The sequence below is a fragment of the Trichosurus vulpecula genome, chromosome 4 (assembly GCF_011100635.1).
Source record: "Trichosurus vulpecula isolate mTriVul1 chromosome 4, mTriVul1.pri, whole genome shotgun sequence".
Classification (NCBI taxonomy): Eukaryota; Metazoa; Chordata; class Mammalia; order Diprotodontia; family Phalangeridae; genus Trichosurus; species Trichosurus vulpecula.
The window spans coordinates 169850152-169866330 of NC_050576.1; the positions used below are offsets into that span (position 1 = coordinate 169850152).

At 38.6% G+C, this 16179-nt stretch overlaps 1 protein-coding gene across 1 annotated transcript in view; it reads right to left on the reverse strand.

The window, feature by feature from the left end:
- The window catches only part of PPM1E (protein phosphatase, Mg2+/Mn2+ dependent 1E), a 210882-nt gene that overhangs the window by 25974 nt on the left and 168729 nt on the right, over window positions 1-16179 (reverse strand). The window contains exons 2-3 of the mRNA XM_036755198.1: window positions 15694-15812; window positions 939-1138 (exon numbers count right to left, since the gene is read on the reverse strand). Of these exons, the coding sequence (XP_036611093.1) occupies window positions 939-1138; window positions 15694-15812 (319 nt within the window). The remainder of the gene's footprint in view (window positions 1-938; window positions 1139-15693; window positions 15813-16179) is intronic.

Consider the following 16179-nt stretch of genomic DNA (forward strand, 5'->3'; position numbering starts at 1 on the left):
TCTCTTCCTCCACCCTTTCTCCCTCCTCCCTTTTTCAGTTTAAATGCAGTCTCCTATGAGAAGCCTTTTCTGATTCCTCCTACTTACTGAATTCTCTCTCTCCTCAAATGTTATTTTATTTACAAGTAAATAATCTGTTGACATGTTGCTTCTCCCTAGTAGAATGCAATTTCTTTTAGGGAGGGGAGAGAACTGTTTTTCATTTTGTCTTTTATTGTTTTTATCCTCAGTGCTTTCGTGTATTCCCAAGTGTCTTTATATCTAAGTGCACACAGTAGGAACTTAAACGTTTATTGAATGCCCTTCCCAGTGTTAGGTGCTGCTTGGAGGTTTTTTAACCCCAGGTAGCCCCCAGCTGACTAAAAGCTTCCATATGAACTTTAACTGCACATGTAAATATTGAGTGTCACCTACTAACTATATTTAGCCTGGAGTCCATTTAAGTCAAGCAAGAGACACCCAAAGAGTTTCCTCTAAGGCAGCCAAAATTGTTTACAGATAGGCATCTTTACATTTATTCCCACCATATTTTGCATAATAAACAAAAAGAATTGCAAGGGCATTTTTAGCAAACAAGCACAGGCCTGGGAAACTTGATCAATATCAGATAGCAAGTCAATGAGACACTCAGAAATAGAGTTCAGGCCTCTCTAGCCCTTTGGCTTGCTCCTCAAATAAAACCTATTCTCCTTTTTTGATAATAGTATTTTCAAATGGATTTTATAACACACATAGGAATTTATCCATAACAAAGTCATTTGATAACATTATAGAGAAATGATTCTCCATATTTTAACACAAGCAAACTTCTGCGACTTGACGTATGGTCCATTATCAAGAACCTATTGATAACTCTCATTTTCAATAAAGGAGCTTAAGGTAGTAAGGCAAATCCTCTTCTCTTTATCCCACTGGCCCCTGGGATGTGCCCTTTTTACCTCTAGATTGAAGAGCATATTAAAATCAGGAATGCAGACGTGTTTGTCCTCCATTTTCCTGCGCATGTTTTTGATGGCATGGATGGATGTCTCATAATACAATTGGGGTTTCCTGCGGAGAGGGAAGTCCTTCACCCAACTGCAGCAAATCTCGTGTAGTTTGCTGAAGACAGAACGTGCCAATTTCACTGTCTCAATCTCTGTGAAAGAAATACAGAAACCCCCAAATGAAAGGCTTTAGAGGACTGTTTTTGCCTTGCTTTCCTGCTTGCTAAAGACAGAAGTTCATCTTTGTCAAATTCATAAATAGAAGAGGTTCACCCTTCCCAAGAAGAAATGACAACTACTTTGCATTCAGAAGCACAATATTATGCAATCACTGCTTGTCTCTGAGTTATTAACATCAGACCAATGGACGGTGCCAGTCCTGAAGGCTGATTTCATCCCATCTCTGGAACTAGATTTGCTCTGGTCCCTGTCAGGGCTTCAGTAGCATAACTGCTCTTCTGAACATAAAAATCCTCAAAGAATAGTGGTTAGTTAACTAATTGGTACTTCGAAGGGAATTAATTGTTAAATGGCATTAACTTAAAACCTATTGCTGCAGGTTGTTAAAAAAAAAACACCACCAACCAGTTAACCTCATTTAAGTGCTGCTGTCTCTTCTCCTCCCTTTACCGTCTTTTTCCTTTTCTCCACTTCCTTTATTCCTCTCTGCTCCTACTTCCTTTTTCTCTCCCTTTCCTTGTGGGAACACTAAAGAATTGCAGTTTTGTTTGTAGAATGGGACTGGAATTTTGGTTGTAGAATGTAAACTTCTTGAGGGCAGGTAATGTCTGCCTTTTATATTTGTATCCCAACACCTAGCACAGAGCCTAGACACAGAATAAATGTTTAAGAAATGTTTCTTAGAACATCCAGCCTAAAGCTCTTATTTTACAAATGCAGAAACTGTGACCTGAGAAGTTGTGACTTGTCCAAGGCCCTTTAACTCCAAAGCCACTATACTACACTATTATATCTAGTGATTCAAATTTTATGTTTTCTGTTCTTAATTTTACTTTTTTTATTTAAATTTATTTATTTGACATATTTAGTTTTCAGCATTGATTTTCACAATAGTTTGAATTACAAATTTTCTCCCCATTTCTACCCTCCCCCCCCACTCCAAGATGGCATATATTCTGGTTGCCCTGTTCCCCAGTCAGCCCTCCCCTCTATCACCCCCCTCCCCTCTCATCTCCCTTTCCCTTCCTTTCTTGTAGGGCAAGATAAATTTCTACGCCCCATTGCCTGTGTATCATATTTTTTAATTGCATGCAAAAACTTTTTTTTGTTTGTTTTTGAATATCTGATTTTAAAACTTTGAGTTCCAAATTCTCTCCCCTCTTCCCTTCCCACCCACCCTCCCTAAGAAGTCGAGCAATTCAACCTAAGCCACATGTGTATCATTATGTATAACCCTTCCATAATACTCATGTTGTGAAAGACTAACTACATTTTGCTCCTTCCCAACCCATCCCGCTTTATTGAATTTTCTCCCTTGACCCTGTCCCCTTTCCAAAGTGTTTGTTTTTGATTACCTTCACCCCCATCTGACCTCCCCTCTATCATCCCCCCCCTTTTATTTTTTTTTTCTTCCTCTCTCTTCTTTCCTGTGGGGTAAGATACACAACTGAGTATGTATGGTATTCCCTCCTCAGGCCAAATCTGATGAGCGCAAGGTTCACTCATTCCGCCCTCACCTACCCTCTCCCCTCCTCCCACAGAACTGCTTCCTCTTGCCACCTTTATGTGAGATAATCCACCCCATTCTATCTCTCCCTATCTCCCTCTCTCAGTATGATGCTCTCTCATCCCTTAATTTCATTTTATTTCTTTTAGATATCTTCCCTTCATCTTCAACTCACCCTGTGTCACACATATATATACACATAGATATATACATACATACACATTCACTTATATATATACATAAACATATATATATATATGCATATTCCCTTCAGCTACCCTAATACTGAGGTCTCATGAATCATCCATGTCCTCTTTCCATGTAGGAATGTAAACAAAACAGTTCAACTTTAGTAAGTCCCTTGCAATTTCTGTTTCTTGATTACCTTTTCATGCTTCTCTTGATTCTTATGTTTGAAAGTCAAATTTTCTATTCAGTTCTGGTCTTTTCACTGAGAAAGCTTGAAAGTCCTCTATTTTATTGAAAATCCATATTTTGCCTTGGAGCATGATACTCAGTTTTGCTGGGTAGGTGATTCGAGGTTTTAATCCTAGCTCCATTGACCTGTTCTTAATTTTAAAGCAGGCAAATAGGATATGTTTAATTTCACTAAGGAAAAAAATGTGTTTTATTTGCATGGGAACTTTCTTTTTCTTTGTGGATCACTAACTCTTGGTAGAAAGAAAGGTTCCCCCTAGTTAGACTAAATCATAATACAAACATAGGTTGGGATCTATCATTTGGTAACCTTAACATTGATGGGGAGGAGTCAATTCTTTAGCATGACAGCATGGCTCCATTTACTGAGGCTCCTGGTGCCTTGAGAAAAACAATGCTCCTTCTTTATTGTAAATATGGAGAAATATAAGTAAAAAAAAATGTTGTGTGACTTGACAGCTGTTAGCTGGCACTGCAGTTAGACAGTATTTTGGGGAATCATTCATGGCTTTTCATTCCATTGCAATAGTTCTCAGCCTATGGGATCCCCAACTTTGTATGTGTATGAAGCACTGCCATTTTCATCTTTAACGCTAACAAAATAAGCATTAGTGACTCAGTATAATAATCAGACATACCTTCTGTAGACTGAATGATATCTTGTTCATATATTACTATTTTTCAAATGTATGTGACACTGTTGTATTTAATAAAATATAAATTTAAGTTACTGAATTCATCATAGTTTTTTGAAATTGCAATTCCTAGTTGTAATTTCAAATTGTAATTTGTAATTTATTTTTACCCCTATGGTCCCTTCTATTTATTTTACAAAACATTTTATTTATTTATTTTTAGTTTTCAACATCCACTTTCATAAGATTTTGAGTTCTAAATTTTTTCCCCTTACTCCTCTCCTTCCTCCCCAAGATAGCATACAAATCTGATATAGGTTGTACATGTACAATCATATTAAACATATTTCTACATTAGTCATATTCTGAAAGAAGAATCAGAACAAAAGGAAAAGACCATAACAAAGGAAAAAAAAAGAAAATAGCAGGCTTCGATCTGCATTCAGACTCCATAGCTTTTTCTGTGGATGTAGATAGCATTTTCCATCATGAATCTTTCGGAATCGTTTTAGATCCTTGCATTGCTGAGAAGAGCTCAGTCTATCAAAGCTGGTCATCACACAAAGTTGCTGTTACTGGGTACAATGTTCTCCTGGTTCTGCTCATTTCACTCAGCATCAGTTCATGTAAATCTTTCCAGGTTTTTCTGAAATCTGCCCACTCATCATTTCTAATGTAATTTGTAATTTATTAAAAGATAATTAACTGCACATCTACTATGAAATGGCAGTCTGTGAAACTGTTTGAGGTTGGAAACCAGTGATCTATTTTTTGAATTGTAAAGGCGTGCTAGACTAATTGACTTGCTCAAACATTCCACCTTTAATTTGTGTGAACTTTAGTGACGGTGACAGAAGGAACAATACATTGTGGGATGACTTGAATGGTGCTGAAGAAATTACATTAGGTCTAATTTTATATTCTACTCAAGATATAACAGTATTAAATTCCAAAGATAGCAAAGGAACCACCTGTATTTTTTGTAATCTACTTCAAAGTCTTCTAATAACCCCTCTGAGAGTTGGCAAGATGTAGTAAATAGAGTGTTGAACTTGAAGTCAGAAGATCTAAATTAAAATCCAGTCTGACACCTGGTGGTTAGTGTGACTGTGGCTAAGTCACTTAATCTTTCTGAGCCCCAGGTAACTTCATAACATATTATGTTATACCTGGCACAGGGAATTCCTCTACTGAGAAAATCACAGATTTTTGATTATCCCCGAATAGAAGAGGGAACAGGCTGCTATTTTAAAAACTGGATTTTTCACAAACCTGACAGGACCAGACAGCCTGAGAAAAACCAACACAAATCCTGAACAAGTGGGACTTTGTGTTCCACAAGAACCTGGAATTCCCATCTTCCATTCCTAGCTCTGCCACTGCCTCTGTCTACATTTCTTACATATTAGGATAGAAAATTCAGAACAAGAGTGCTCAACCAGCTGATTTCAGGTGAAGAGCTGCATTTTAAGTCATGATCAATCATGGTACCTGTAACCAGTCAGCCAATCCCTGCTCTCAAGGAGCTCACATTTTAATGGGGGAGACAACATGAAAATATCTAGGCACATAAAGGTTATATACAGACTACATGGTAGCTAGTCTTGGAGGAAAGGCACTAGATAGTGGGAGTACCAGGAAAAACCTTCTGTAGAAGGCAGGAGTTGGTTTGCATTTAGAAGAAAAAGCTAAGAGGTGGAAGAAGAGAAGGATTCCAGGCATGGAAGCTATCATCCTTTGTCAGCAACCCTTGCCCCGATTCTTTTAGTCTTTTTACTTTGGGAAAATGAAATATAGTTTCTTTCCTGACTCGAAGAAAAAGCCTCTAAAGCTAGCAACACACTTCACACTGGGGCGGGGAGAGGGAAGAGGTGGCAGTTCTTCTGATACAATAACATCCATTTGAGACAGCGAATCAGTTGCCTATTCAAGCAAAGCAGAATAAATGAGCAAATTTTAATTAACCATATACAAGGTGCCTTTCTTATTATAAATCACCAAGGCGGTAGTCTCAAGAGGCTAATTTTTTCAGAAGCAATTTTAGTGGATGCTTCAATCAATCCTGAATGTACTTAATGTTTCATAGTGAGGATATAAAAGTTATGGGAACCAAGGAGCTAAAGAAATTTCTAAATGGCAGAAGCTATCATGGGTAAAAGAAGAAATGATAAGAAGTCCTGTATATCTGAGACCATGTGGAATTTTTAAATGGACTACACGTTGCAAACTTGTTCCCTCCCCCCAGAGTTGTCTGATGGCTAATTTGGGTCTCCTGAACCTTAGCGCGTGCAGAACTTGGAAAGCTGCAACAGAAAATGAAGATGATAACAAGTACCACCTCACCCTTGTCTAGTACTCCATAGGTTATTATTTCATTGCAGCCTCACATCAATTATCATTCTGGTTTTACAGATGTTTAGAGAGAATAAGTAACCAGCCCAAGGCCGTAGAGGCTTCAAAGTAGCTGTCTTCCTTGGTGGTCCCACAAACTTCCATGAGTTTATTATCTCTACCCAGATGACTCCCAAATCTATTTATGGATCTCAAATCTCTCTCCTGAACTCCAATCACCTTCTAGACATCTACACCAGGATGTCCCATAGGCACCTCAAACTCAAAACGGTCAAAATGGAATTCATTATATGTCCCCCTAAGTCATTCCTTCTCCAAACTTCCCTATTTCTGTTGATGTCACCAAGGTCCTTTAAGCCAAGAATGTTTGCACCCTTGAAGACATCTTTGACTACTTCCCCTACGCCCTTGCATATCAAAGCACCTGTTCCATCAAAACCTCTCAGATTTGTCCCTTTCTCTTAACTCACAGAGCTACCATGCCAGTTCAAGCATCCACCAACTATTTCCTGGATTATTGCCATAGTCTAGTTGGCCTTGCTGTTTTTAGCCTCTCCCCACTTCAATCGGTCTTCGGCAAAACCGCCAAATTAATATTGCTATAATGCATTTCTGACTGCTACTGCCCTGCTCAAAACTCGCTAGTGCTTCTCTATGGTCTCTAAGATAAAATACAACTTCTTAGTCTGGCACTTAAGGCCTTCCCAAATACTTTTACCACTTACCTTTCCAATCTAATTGCGTGTTACTACCCCTCACACACTCACAATTCAAGACAAACTGGCTCGCTAGCTGTTCCCAGGACACAAAGTTTCAGCTGTTCCCAGGACACGAAGCTTCATTTCCCACCTCATTGCCTGTGCACAAATGGTGTCTCATGTCTTGAATATACTTCCTACTCCCCCCTGCCCCTCAGAACTCCTGGTCTGCATCACAGAGTACCTCTTTCAGCATGAACTCTTTCCTGACCCTCTTTAGCTATTAATACTTTCTCCCTTTTGAAATGATTTTGTCTTATTTTGTATGGACTTTATATTTACTTATCTGTGTACATATATTTCCACAGTAGAATATAAGCTCCTTATGGATAGATACTGTTTCTTTTCTTGTCTTTCTATATTCTCAGGGTCTAGCATAGTCCCTGGTATGTTGAAGATGCTCAATAAATATCTGTTAAATTGAAGTTTATATCTTAGTCTAATGTTTACTCCATTTCACTTTGTTGCCTCTTAGTATGTATTTTGCTTCTATGAGAAATGTTTTGAATGGAAATAACCAGAGTGAAAGACAAAACATGGGAATTAGAGGCTTTAAAGTCCTCAGAAAGAATAGGAAAGCCAAGAGGTGAAGGTGAGGAGGAAGAGGATTCCAGGCATGAAGCATATTATCCCTTGTTAGCAACTTTGGCCCTTCTTCCTGAAGTCTGTGTTCTTAATAGGGATAAAAGAGAAAGAGGGAACCTGTGATTCCATTGGTATATGGTACTCCTGGATGAGAAAAATCACTTGTCCAATGTAGGCCTGTACTGTCTCTGCAACTTAAAATATTAAAGAACTGTCCCAGAACACAGAACCTATTCAATATGCCCATTTCCTCCACAGATTTATAAATAACACTTTCTCCCCAGTGAGATCTCAGACCAGTTCATCCTGGGTAAGATTAATTAAGTCAACTAAAGATTTTTCAAATGATTTGGAATAATTGTATACCCATTCAAATCACAGGGGTGGCATAGGCATATCTCTCTGACATCTCTTGAAAGGTTCTGGAGCAAGAATTTTGTTGTTGAATCACATTCGACTCTTCGTGATTCCTTTTGGGGTTTTCTTGGCAGAGATATTGGAGTGGTTTGCCACTTCCTTCTCCAGCTCATTTTAGAGATGAGGAACTGAGACAAATAGGGTTAAGTGACTTGCTCAGGGTCACACAGCTAGGAAGTATCTGAGGCCAGATACGAACTCAGGAAGATGAGTCTTCCTGGCTTCAGGACGGGCATTCTATCCACTGTGTCACCTAGCCACCCTTAAAGCAAGAATAGTCACTATTCATTGATTTTCTCCCCACCTTCTCCACCACCTTCTCCTCTCCAAGCCTTTTCAATTTAATATCACGTTTATGGTATTTAAGAAAATTTTTCCTTAAATAAGAGTCTAAGTCAACCCTTCAGCTTTTCTCTAACATGAAACATTTTCCTGAAGGGAGTGTTGCAGAATGTCAGCAACACAAATAATTGCTGATTGAAATGGAAGGGGAAAAGGGAAGGGGAGGAAAAATGGTCCCCAGTAGCAATACACCCCCTCACAGCTGTAAATTACTTGGTAGTCATTAATGTCTTGGTTCTCATGTAGAGTTAAAGCTGAGTCAGCTATCATCCTGACTATATGATGCAGAATTTTATTGCAATGACAAAGCTTGTAGAGAAACATAGAATCACCAAATCATAGAATGACAGAATCAGAGAATTGGAGGGGACTCCAGAGGGCTGTCTAGTCCATCTGATACATAAAAGGAATCATCTGACAAGTAGTTGTTCAGCCTCTGTCTGAAGACTTCCAAGGAGAAGGAGCTCACTGCTCTTGAGGCAGACCTTTCCACTTTTAGACAACTCTAACTGTTAGCGGTTTTTCCTGATAACAACCCTAACTCACCCTCTTTGGAGCTTTTCATTTGGAGCTTCCATTTGTCCTCATCCCTCCTGGTTTGATCCTCTGGGGCCAAACAGAACAATTTTAATTCCTCCATGCACATGACAGCCCTCCAATGCTTGAAGATAGCTTGAGTCTTCTCTTTTCCAGACTAAACTTGCTTAGCTCCTTTAGCCTATACTGACGTGATCTGAACTAAGAGCCCTTTACCACCCTGGTTGCTCTTCTCTGGACGCTCAGTCTTATCAATGTACATCTTAAAACATGGTACCCAGAACTCAACATGGTACTCCAGATAAGGTCTGATGAGGGCACAGCATAGTGAGACCATCACCTCCTATTCTGGAAGTTACACTTCTCTAAATGCAGCCCAAGGTCACATTAGCTTTTGGGGGCAGGGACCACATCACACTGCTGACTCTCATTGAGTTTGTCATTCACTAAAATCCCTAGATCTTTTCCAGAACAGCTGCTTTCTAAACATACTTTCTCCATCTTATTTTAGTTAATTTTTTTGTACTCAAGTCCAAGACTTTACATTTATCACTACTGAATTTTGTCTTATTAGAACTAGCCAAAAATGTCTGTCAAGATCCTTTTAGATCCTGACTGCATCATCCATTTTGTTAGTCATCACTCCTAATTTTGTGTGATCTGCATATTTGATGAGAATACCATTTATCCCTTTATCCAAGTCATAGATTAAAATGTTAAAAAGCACAGGGCACAACACAGATACCTGGGATACTCCATTAGAGACCACCTAGAATGCTGACCATTAAGAACTACTCTTCGGGTTTGACCATACAACCAATTCTGAATTCATCTTATTATATTATTATCTAATCTCCATCTCTGTCTTCTCCACAAGAACAATAAGAAATTCTTTATCAAAAGCTGTCCTCAAATCTAGGCAAACTATGTCTATAACATTTCCCTCATCTACTGGCTTAGTAATCCCACCAAAAAAGGAAGTAAGGTTAGTCTGGCACGACTTATTCTAATGAAGCCAACCATCTCTTTTAAATGATCAATTCTAAAATTTTCCCAAGATGTGAAGACAAGCTTGTTGCCCTACAGCTTGCAATCACTATTATCTTCTCTCTCTGTCTCTCTGTCTCTGTCTCTCTCTCTGTGTCTCTGTCTCTCAACACTTGCTTTTCCCCAATCTTATGGTACCTCTCTCATCTTTCATAATCTTTTACATTTTACTGACAGTAGCATAGTGAATCACATACGCCAAGTTCTTTCAGAAACCAAGGATGTAGCTCATCTGAGATTGGTGACCTGAATTTATCAAGGGCAGCTGGATGTTCTCTTACTATCTTTTTATTTATCTTGGGCATCAATTCCCTATTAATCATTTTGTTCTGTCATTTCAAGAGTAAAGCTCATCTTCCTTGTTGTAGAGATAACAGAAACAAAATACAAATTGAATGGCTCTGCCTGTCTCTCTTGTTAATTATCATCATCCCATCCATTTTTCTCTTCTTTAGTCTTCTTTTACCTCCTAAGATAGGTTAAAAAAACCCAACAAGCCCTATTTGTTGTTTTTAGCTTTCTTCACCAGCTTCAGCTCATCCTGAGCTTTAATGTTCCTGACACTTTTTACAGGACAGAACCACACTCTATAGTCATACTCTGGTTTTTCTTTCATCTTCTGTAAATTTCTTTTTACAATTCAAGTTGGCTGGTGAGTTCCTTGGTGCATCCACATTGATTTCTCCAGACAAATCTCATTTTTCTTCCTCAATGGAATTATTTTCCTTTGTGTCTTCAGAATTTCATTCTTGAGCAACTTATATCTCTCCTGGGCTGACTTCCTCTGAAGTATTTTAATTCATGGGGTCCTGCATAACTTTCCACTGAAATCTTTGAAGTCTGCTTTCCCAAAATCTAGAATGATATTAGACCTGGGGTGGGGAACCTGTGACCTCAAGACCACATGTGGCCTTCTAGGTCCTTGGGTGTGGCCTTTTTGACTAAGTCTATGTTTTACTAAGGGGATTTGTTCTGTGAAGTCTGGATTCAGTCAAAGGGCTGCACTTGAAGACCTAGAGGGCCATATGTGGCCTTGAGGTCTCAGGTTCCCCAGCCCTGTATTAGACTAAGCCTAAAAATCTTCTCCTTCTCTATCACAAACTCTAGGTTACATATTTTCCCTTCATTTACTCAGGTTTACCATCATTTCTACCCATGCAATAAGTTCCTCCCTGTTAGGGAGAAAACTGACCCAGAATAGAATTCCCCTTATTGGTTTCTTCATCCTTTAAGATGACAAGAAGTTATTAGTTGTTCTGCTTTTGGGAGAGAGAGAGAGCTCCAGCAGATGTCATGATAATAGAAGTCCCTTATCACTACTTCATCATATTTCTGTGCTAGGCTTGTGATGTTCCCCAAACTCCTCATTTATTTCTTTTCTTCTGTCTAGGTAGTTGCTGTTATAGACTGATAGCAAAGTCACTTTGTTCTTCTCTCCTTTGACCTTCACCCAGATACCCTCTCTCATGCTGGTCCCTGTATTTCCACCTTCTTAACACAGAGTGCCACCCCACCCTCCCTGTCCACTTACTCTTTATATCCAGAGCCACAGTTCAGTAACATGGATCATTCCACCAAGTTTCCATGATAGCTAAAAGGTTAAATTTGTCTCCTAGTGCTATAACCTCTACTTACTGTTACCTATATCATAGCAGGAAAACTGGCTAACTTTACTCTGGACCACATTGGTTTCAGGTGAGTCAGTTACTGTTGGCTAAGAAAAGAGGAGACATTTGCTTCAAGAGCAATAGTTCTTCATTCCTAGATATTTTTTCCGTACCAAAGAATAACTTGGAGGAAAAGAGAGAAGTGATACAAGTCTTCTAGGTGTCTCCTAATTTTGTTTGCTTTTGTGGTAATTTCCAGTGCCCCTTATTAAATGACACAAACACCCACTGTACAAAGAATAATTTTTTTCATTATTCATGTTCTTTACATTCCTTGGAATCTAACTAACCTGGTTTGGTTTCTGTGTGGCAAATTTAAAAGCAAATGTCCAAAACTGGTCAAGCAACTATAACTTCAACTGAGTCTCAACTTGTGTGAAAATTCTTTTATCCATTTCATACCGACTCCCTATCACTTTCCTCAAAGCATTTGTTCCAAACCTCTTCCTCTCCTTAAGCTTCAACTTAACCTCCTACCCTTTCAACTCACCACTCCCCCCTCAGCAAATCACCTTATCTCCTATGAAAACCCAAGTCTTCTGACATGAATTGAATTAACTCCTCAACCCTTTGATTCCCATTCCTTCCAGTCTCTTGGATCTAGCTCAGTTGATCAACAACGTAATCCAAAGAAACTCTTCCTTTGGCCCTACTGCCCCCATAAGCTATCTTCTTATCTCTTCTTCCTTCCCTAAACTTTTTTAGCCAGAGTAGTTTACTTCCCCCATGAGTGCTTTTTCATTTACTACTACACTCCTCCAACCACCTCAATGGCTTACAGTCTCAATCCTTTCACTGATATTTTTCTCTCCAATAACCTTTTAAAAATTTTCTCAATTACATGCAAAAACAATTTTTAATATTCATTTTTAAAAATTTTGAGTTCCAAATTCTCTCCATCCCTTCCTTTCTCCCTCCTTGAGAAGGCAAGCAATTTGATATAGATTAAACAGTGCAGCCATGCAAAATATATTTCCATATTAGCCATGTTACAAAATAAAGACCAAAAAATCCCACAACAATCCAGAAAAATGAATAAAAAAGTATGCTTTGACCTGAATTTGGACTTCATCAGTTCTTTCTCTGGAGGTGCATAGTATTTTTCATTATAAGTCCTTTGGAATTGTCTTGGATCATTGTGTCGCTGAGAAAAGCTAAGTCGTTCACAACTGATCATCAGACAACGTTGCTGTTACTGTGTGCAATGGTCTCCTGGTTCTCCTCACTTCATTTTGCATCAGTTAATATAAGTCTTCCCAGGTTTTTCTGAAACCATCCTCTCGTCGTTTCTTATAGAGCAATAGTATTCCATCACAATCATAAACCACAACTTTTTCAGCCATTCCCAAGTGCTACCATAAAAAGAGCTGCTATAAATATTTTTGTACATATAGGTCCTTTTCCTTTTCCTTTGATCACTTTGGGTTACAGACCTGGTAGTGGTATTGCTGGATCAAAAGTATGCACAGTGTTATACTCCTTTGGAAATAGTCCCAAATTGCTCCCCAGAATGGCTGGACCAGTTCACAACTCCACCAACAGGGCATTAGTGTTCCAATTTTTTCACATGCCCTCTGGTATTTGTCATTTTCCTTTTCTGTAATGTTAGCCAATCTGATAGGTGTGAGGTAGAATCTCAGCTGTTTTAATCTGTATTTCTCAACAGTGATTTAAAACATTTTTTTCATATGACTGTAGATAGCTTTGATTTCTTCTTTTGAAAACCACCTGTTCATATCCTTTGGCAATTTGTCAGTCAGGGAATAACTCGTATTCTTATAAATTTGACTCAGTTTTCTATATATTTGAGGAATTAGGTCTTTATCAGAGAAACTACCAATAACCTTTAAATTGTCAATGCCAATAGCTTTTTCTCAGCCCTTATCCCTCCGTGACTCTTCTTCACCTTTAGATACTATACACTCTTCCCTCCTACCCTTTCCTCCCCTGGCTTCTAGGACTCTCCTCTTTTCTGTCTTTTTTAGTCTTTCTGACCAGTTCTAAGTTAGTTCTTCATCCTTCTGCCGCTCCCTCCATATGAACATTCTCAAAGCTCTGTCCTTCAGCTCTCTTCCCTTTCTCTACTCCTCCAGGGTGATCTCTTCTGTTCCCAATGGTGTAACAATCACATGTAATCTCAAGTTACAGTGGTGTAATCATGACACGAGATGATTCTCAAATAAAAACATTTAGCTCTAATTTTCCCGCTATGCTCCAGGTCTCCATCTAGCTGCCTGCTGGACAGCTTCAGCTGGTTGTCCCACTGGCACCTCAAATTCAACATGTCCAAAACATAACTCATACATCTCTCCTCTTCCCTCCAAAAAACCCCCCAAATCACCCTCCTCTTCTCAAATTCCCTATTTCTGCTAAAAGTACTACCATCCTCCCAGTTATCCAGATTCAGCATCTATCATATTTGCCTCTCTCTTTTCCCTCATCCTCTCATGTCTAGTCAGTTGGCATATCCTATCAATTCTTCCTCCATAACCATCTCTCACATCTGTCCCATCTGCTGCACTTGCTCAGCTACTTCCCTTCCCTTCCTTGACCTTTTGGTCAAGGCCTAATCAGCTCTCATCTGGACTGCTGCAATAGCCTACTAACTCTCTCCTCTCCAATACATCCTTTAACATACCTACTGAAATAATCTAGGCTCAGGTATGGGTCTGACCATATCACTCCAAGGTAAATCTACTTATACTTGTTCCTCTGACTCAACATGACACTTCTCTCAATGTATTTGCACAGGACATCTTTCATGGCAAAAATGGCATTCTCCTTATTTCTGTCTTTCAGAATCCTTCTCTTCCTTCAAGGCTCAGCTCCAGTACGACCTTATCTATTATTTCATGAGTCCCAACTGAAAGCATTGTCTTCTTTCTGCCCACTGTTTTTCAGATACGACACAGAGTCTTCTGAATGGCATTTAAGACCCTCTACAGTCTGACCTTTACTTGTCTTTCTAGCCTCAGTTCATATTACAGCCCTTTATGAATTTCACATTCTAGCTAAAGCAGACAACCACTTCCTGAACTCAGTAGTTTATCTCCTGCCTTTGCCTCTCAGAATTCTTTTCTTCCTTCAAAGCTCAGTTCAGTGGCCTCCTCCCTGTAAGACTTTTCTGATCCTTACCCTAATCCAGTTTGCCTTATATTTTAATTTATTGATATGAAAATTATTCCTCCAAGAAGAATGTAAGTTCCTTGTGGGCAGGGACTTTTGCTTTGGTCATCATATCCCCAGCACCTAGCACTGCAGCTGGCACAGCATAGACACTTAAATGTTTGTTGAATTGAACTGTATGTATCTCACCCCCTTCTCTCTTCTGGACAATAAACTCCTTGAAGTTAGAAACTATGGCATTTTAAATCTTTTTTTCACTAGGGCCTAGAATGGTAAACACAGTGGGTCTTAGGTTAATTTGTTGAAATGAAAAATTGCCATATTAGATTATTTTGAGCTAAAAGGCCTTTTATTTTCAAAAACATCAACATTTCCTTAGAGGCAGTTATGGACTGAATAAATTTTGCCTCTCTAAGACATCGACAAATCTATTCTGCTCCTTTGCCTGGGGGAAAAAGCCTACAACAGCCTTTCTGAAAAGTTGGAATGCCAGCTGCACATTTTCCTTATAGCCACCTCCCTATTGATTGATAGAAATTTACTGTAACAAAGAATTTCTGCTTTACAGTTGTTTTTAGAAAGCTTTTTTGGTTCGTGATGTCTTTTTTTTTTTGTTCAGTACAATATTTTTGGTGCTCTATGTGCTTGATTATTAAAGGTAAGTTACTTATGTTTATTTTGCTCCCATTTAACTTAGAAATAAGACATGACTAAAAAAGAATAATAACCGGACAGGCTCTTTGACTAATAATTAATGCTCTTTAATACTTGGCTAATACTTGACTAGTAATTAATGCTTCTCTTTGGATGACTCTTTCCATTTGTCCAGTCATCAATCTCTCTTCCTCTAGTGGTCATTGAAACTGTTTCTTTTGCACTGTAGCATGATACCTCCTACACCTCTCTCCTCTCTTCTGAATTCATCTACAAAAACTAAAAGTATTTTTCCCCCTTCTAAGTACTTATTTTTTTAATATCCCTCTCTGGTAGTCGATATGAGTTATTTAAACCTATCACTGAGGAAATACAACTGAATATAGGTTTAGGTTCCATTTGCTCTAGGTCATTTTGCATAACAATATTTTAGTTTTTTAAATAATGTACAGAGCTACTTACCCACAGTTCCTTCTGTGCCATCTGTTTCCTTTGGTATATAGTACATAGAAAGATCACTCTGAAGGACTTCATCTGATGTTGCCCTGGCTAAAGCAGCAGCCAAAAAGGAAGGGCAATTACTGAAAAAGATAAAGGGAAGACAGTTTTCAGCACGAGTTAATAATACAAAGATGAAGTCATTTCAAAATCAGAAGGGACACAAGGAGATCAAAGACAGACAGGCCCTATATATACCAAAATATTCATAGTAGTGGTTTTTGTGGCAACAAAAGCAGAAAGTAAGAACTCTTAGGTTGGAGAATGGCTGAAAGAAATGTGGGATGTGAATCTAATGGAATATTATTCTGCTATAAGAAATGAAAGGGGAGGGATTCAGGGAAATATGGGGAGGCGTATGAATGAATGCGGAGCAAAAAAAAAAAGGAGAACCAGGAGAAAAATAAATATAATAACTGCAATGATAAAGATAATATTAAAAAGAAGCTA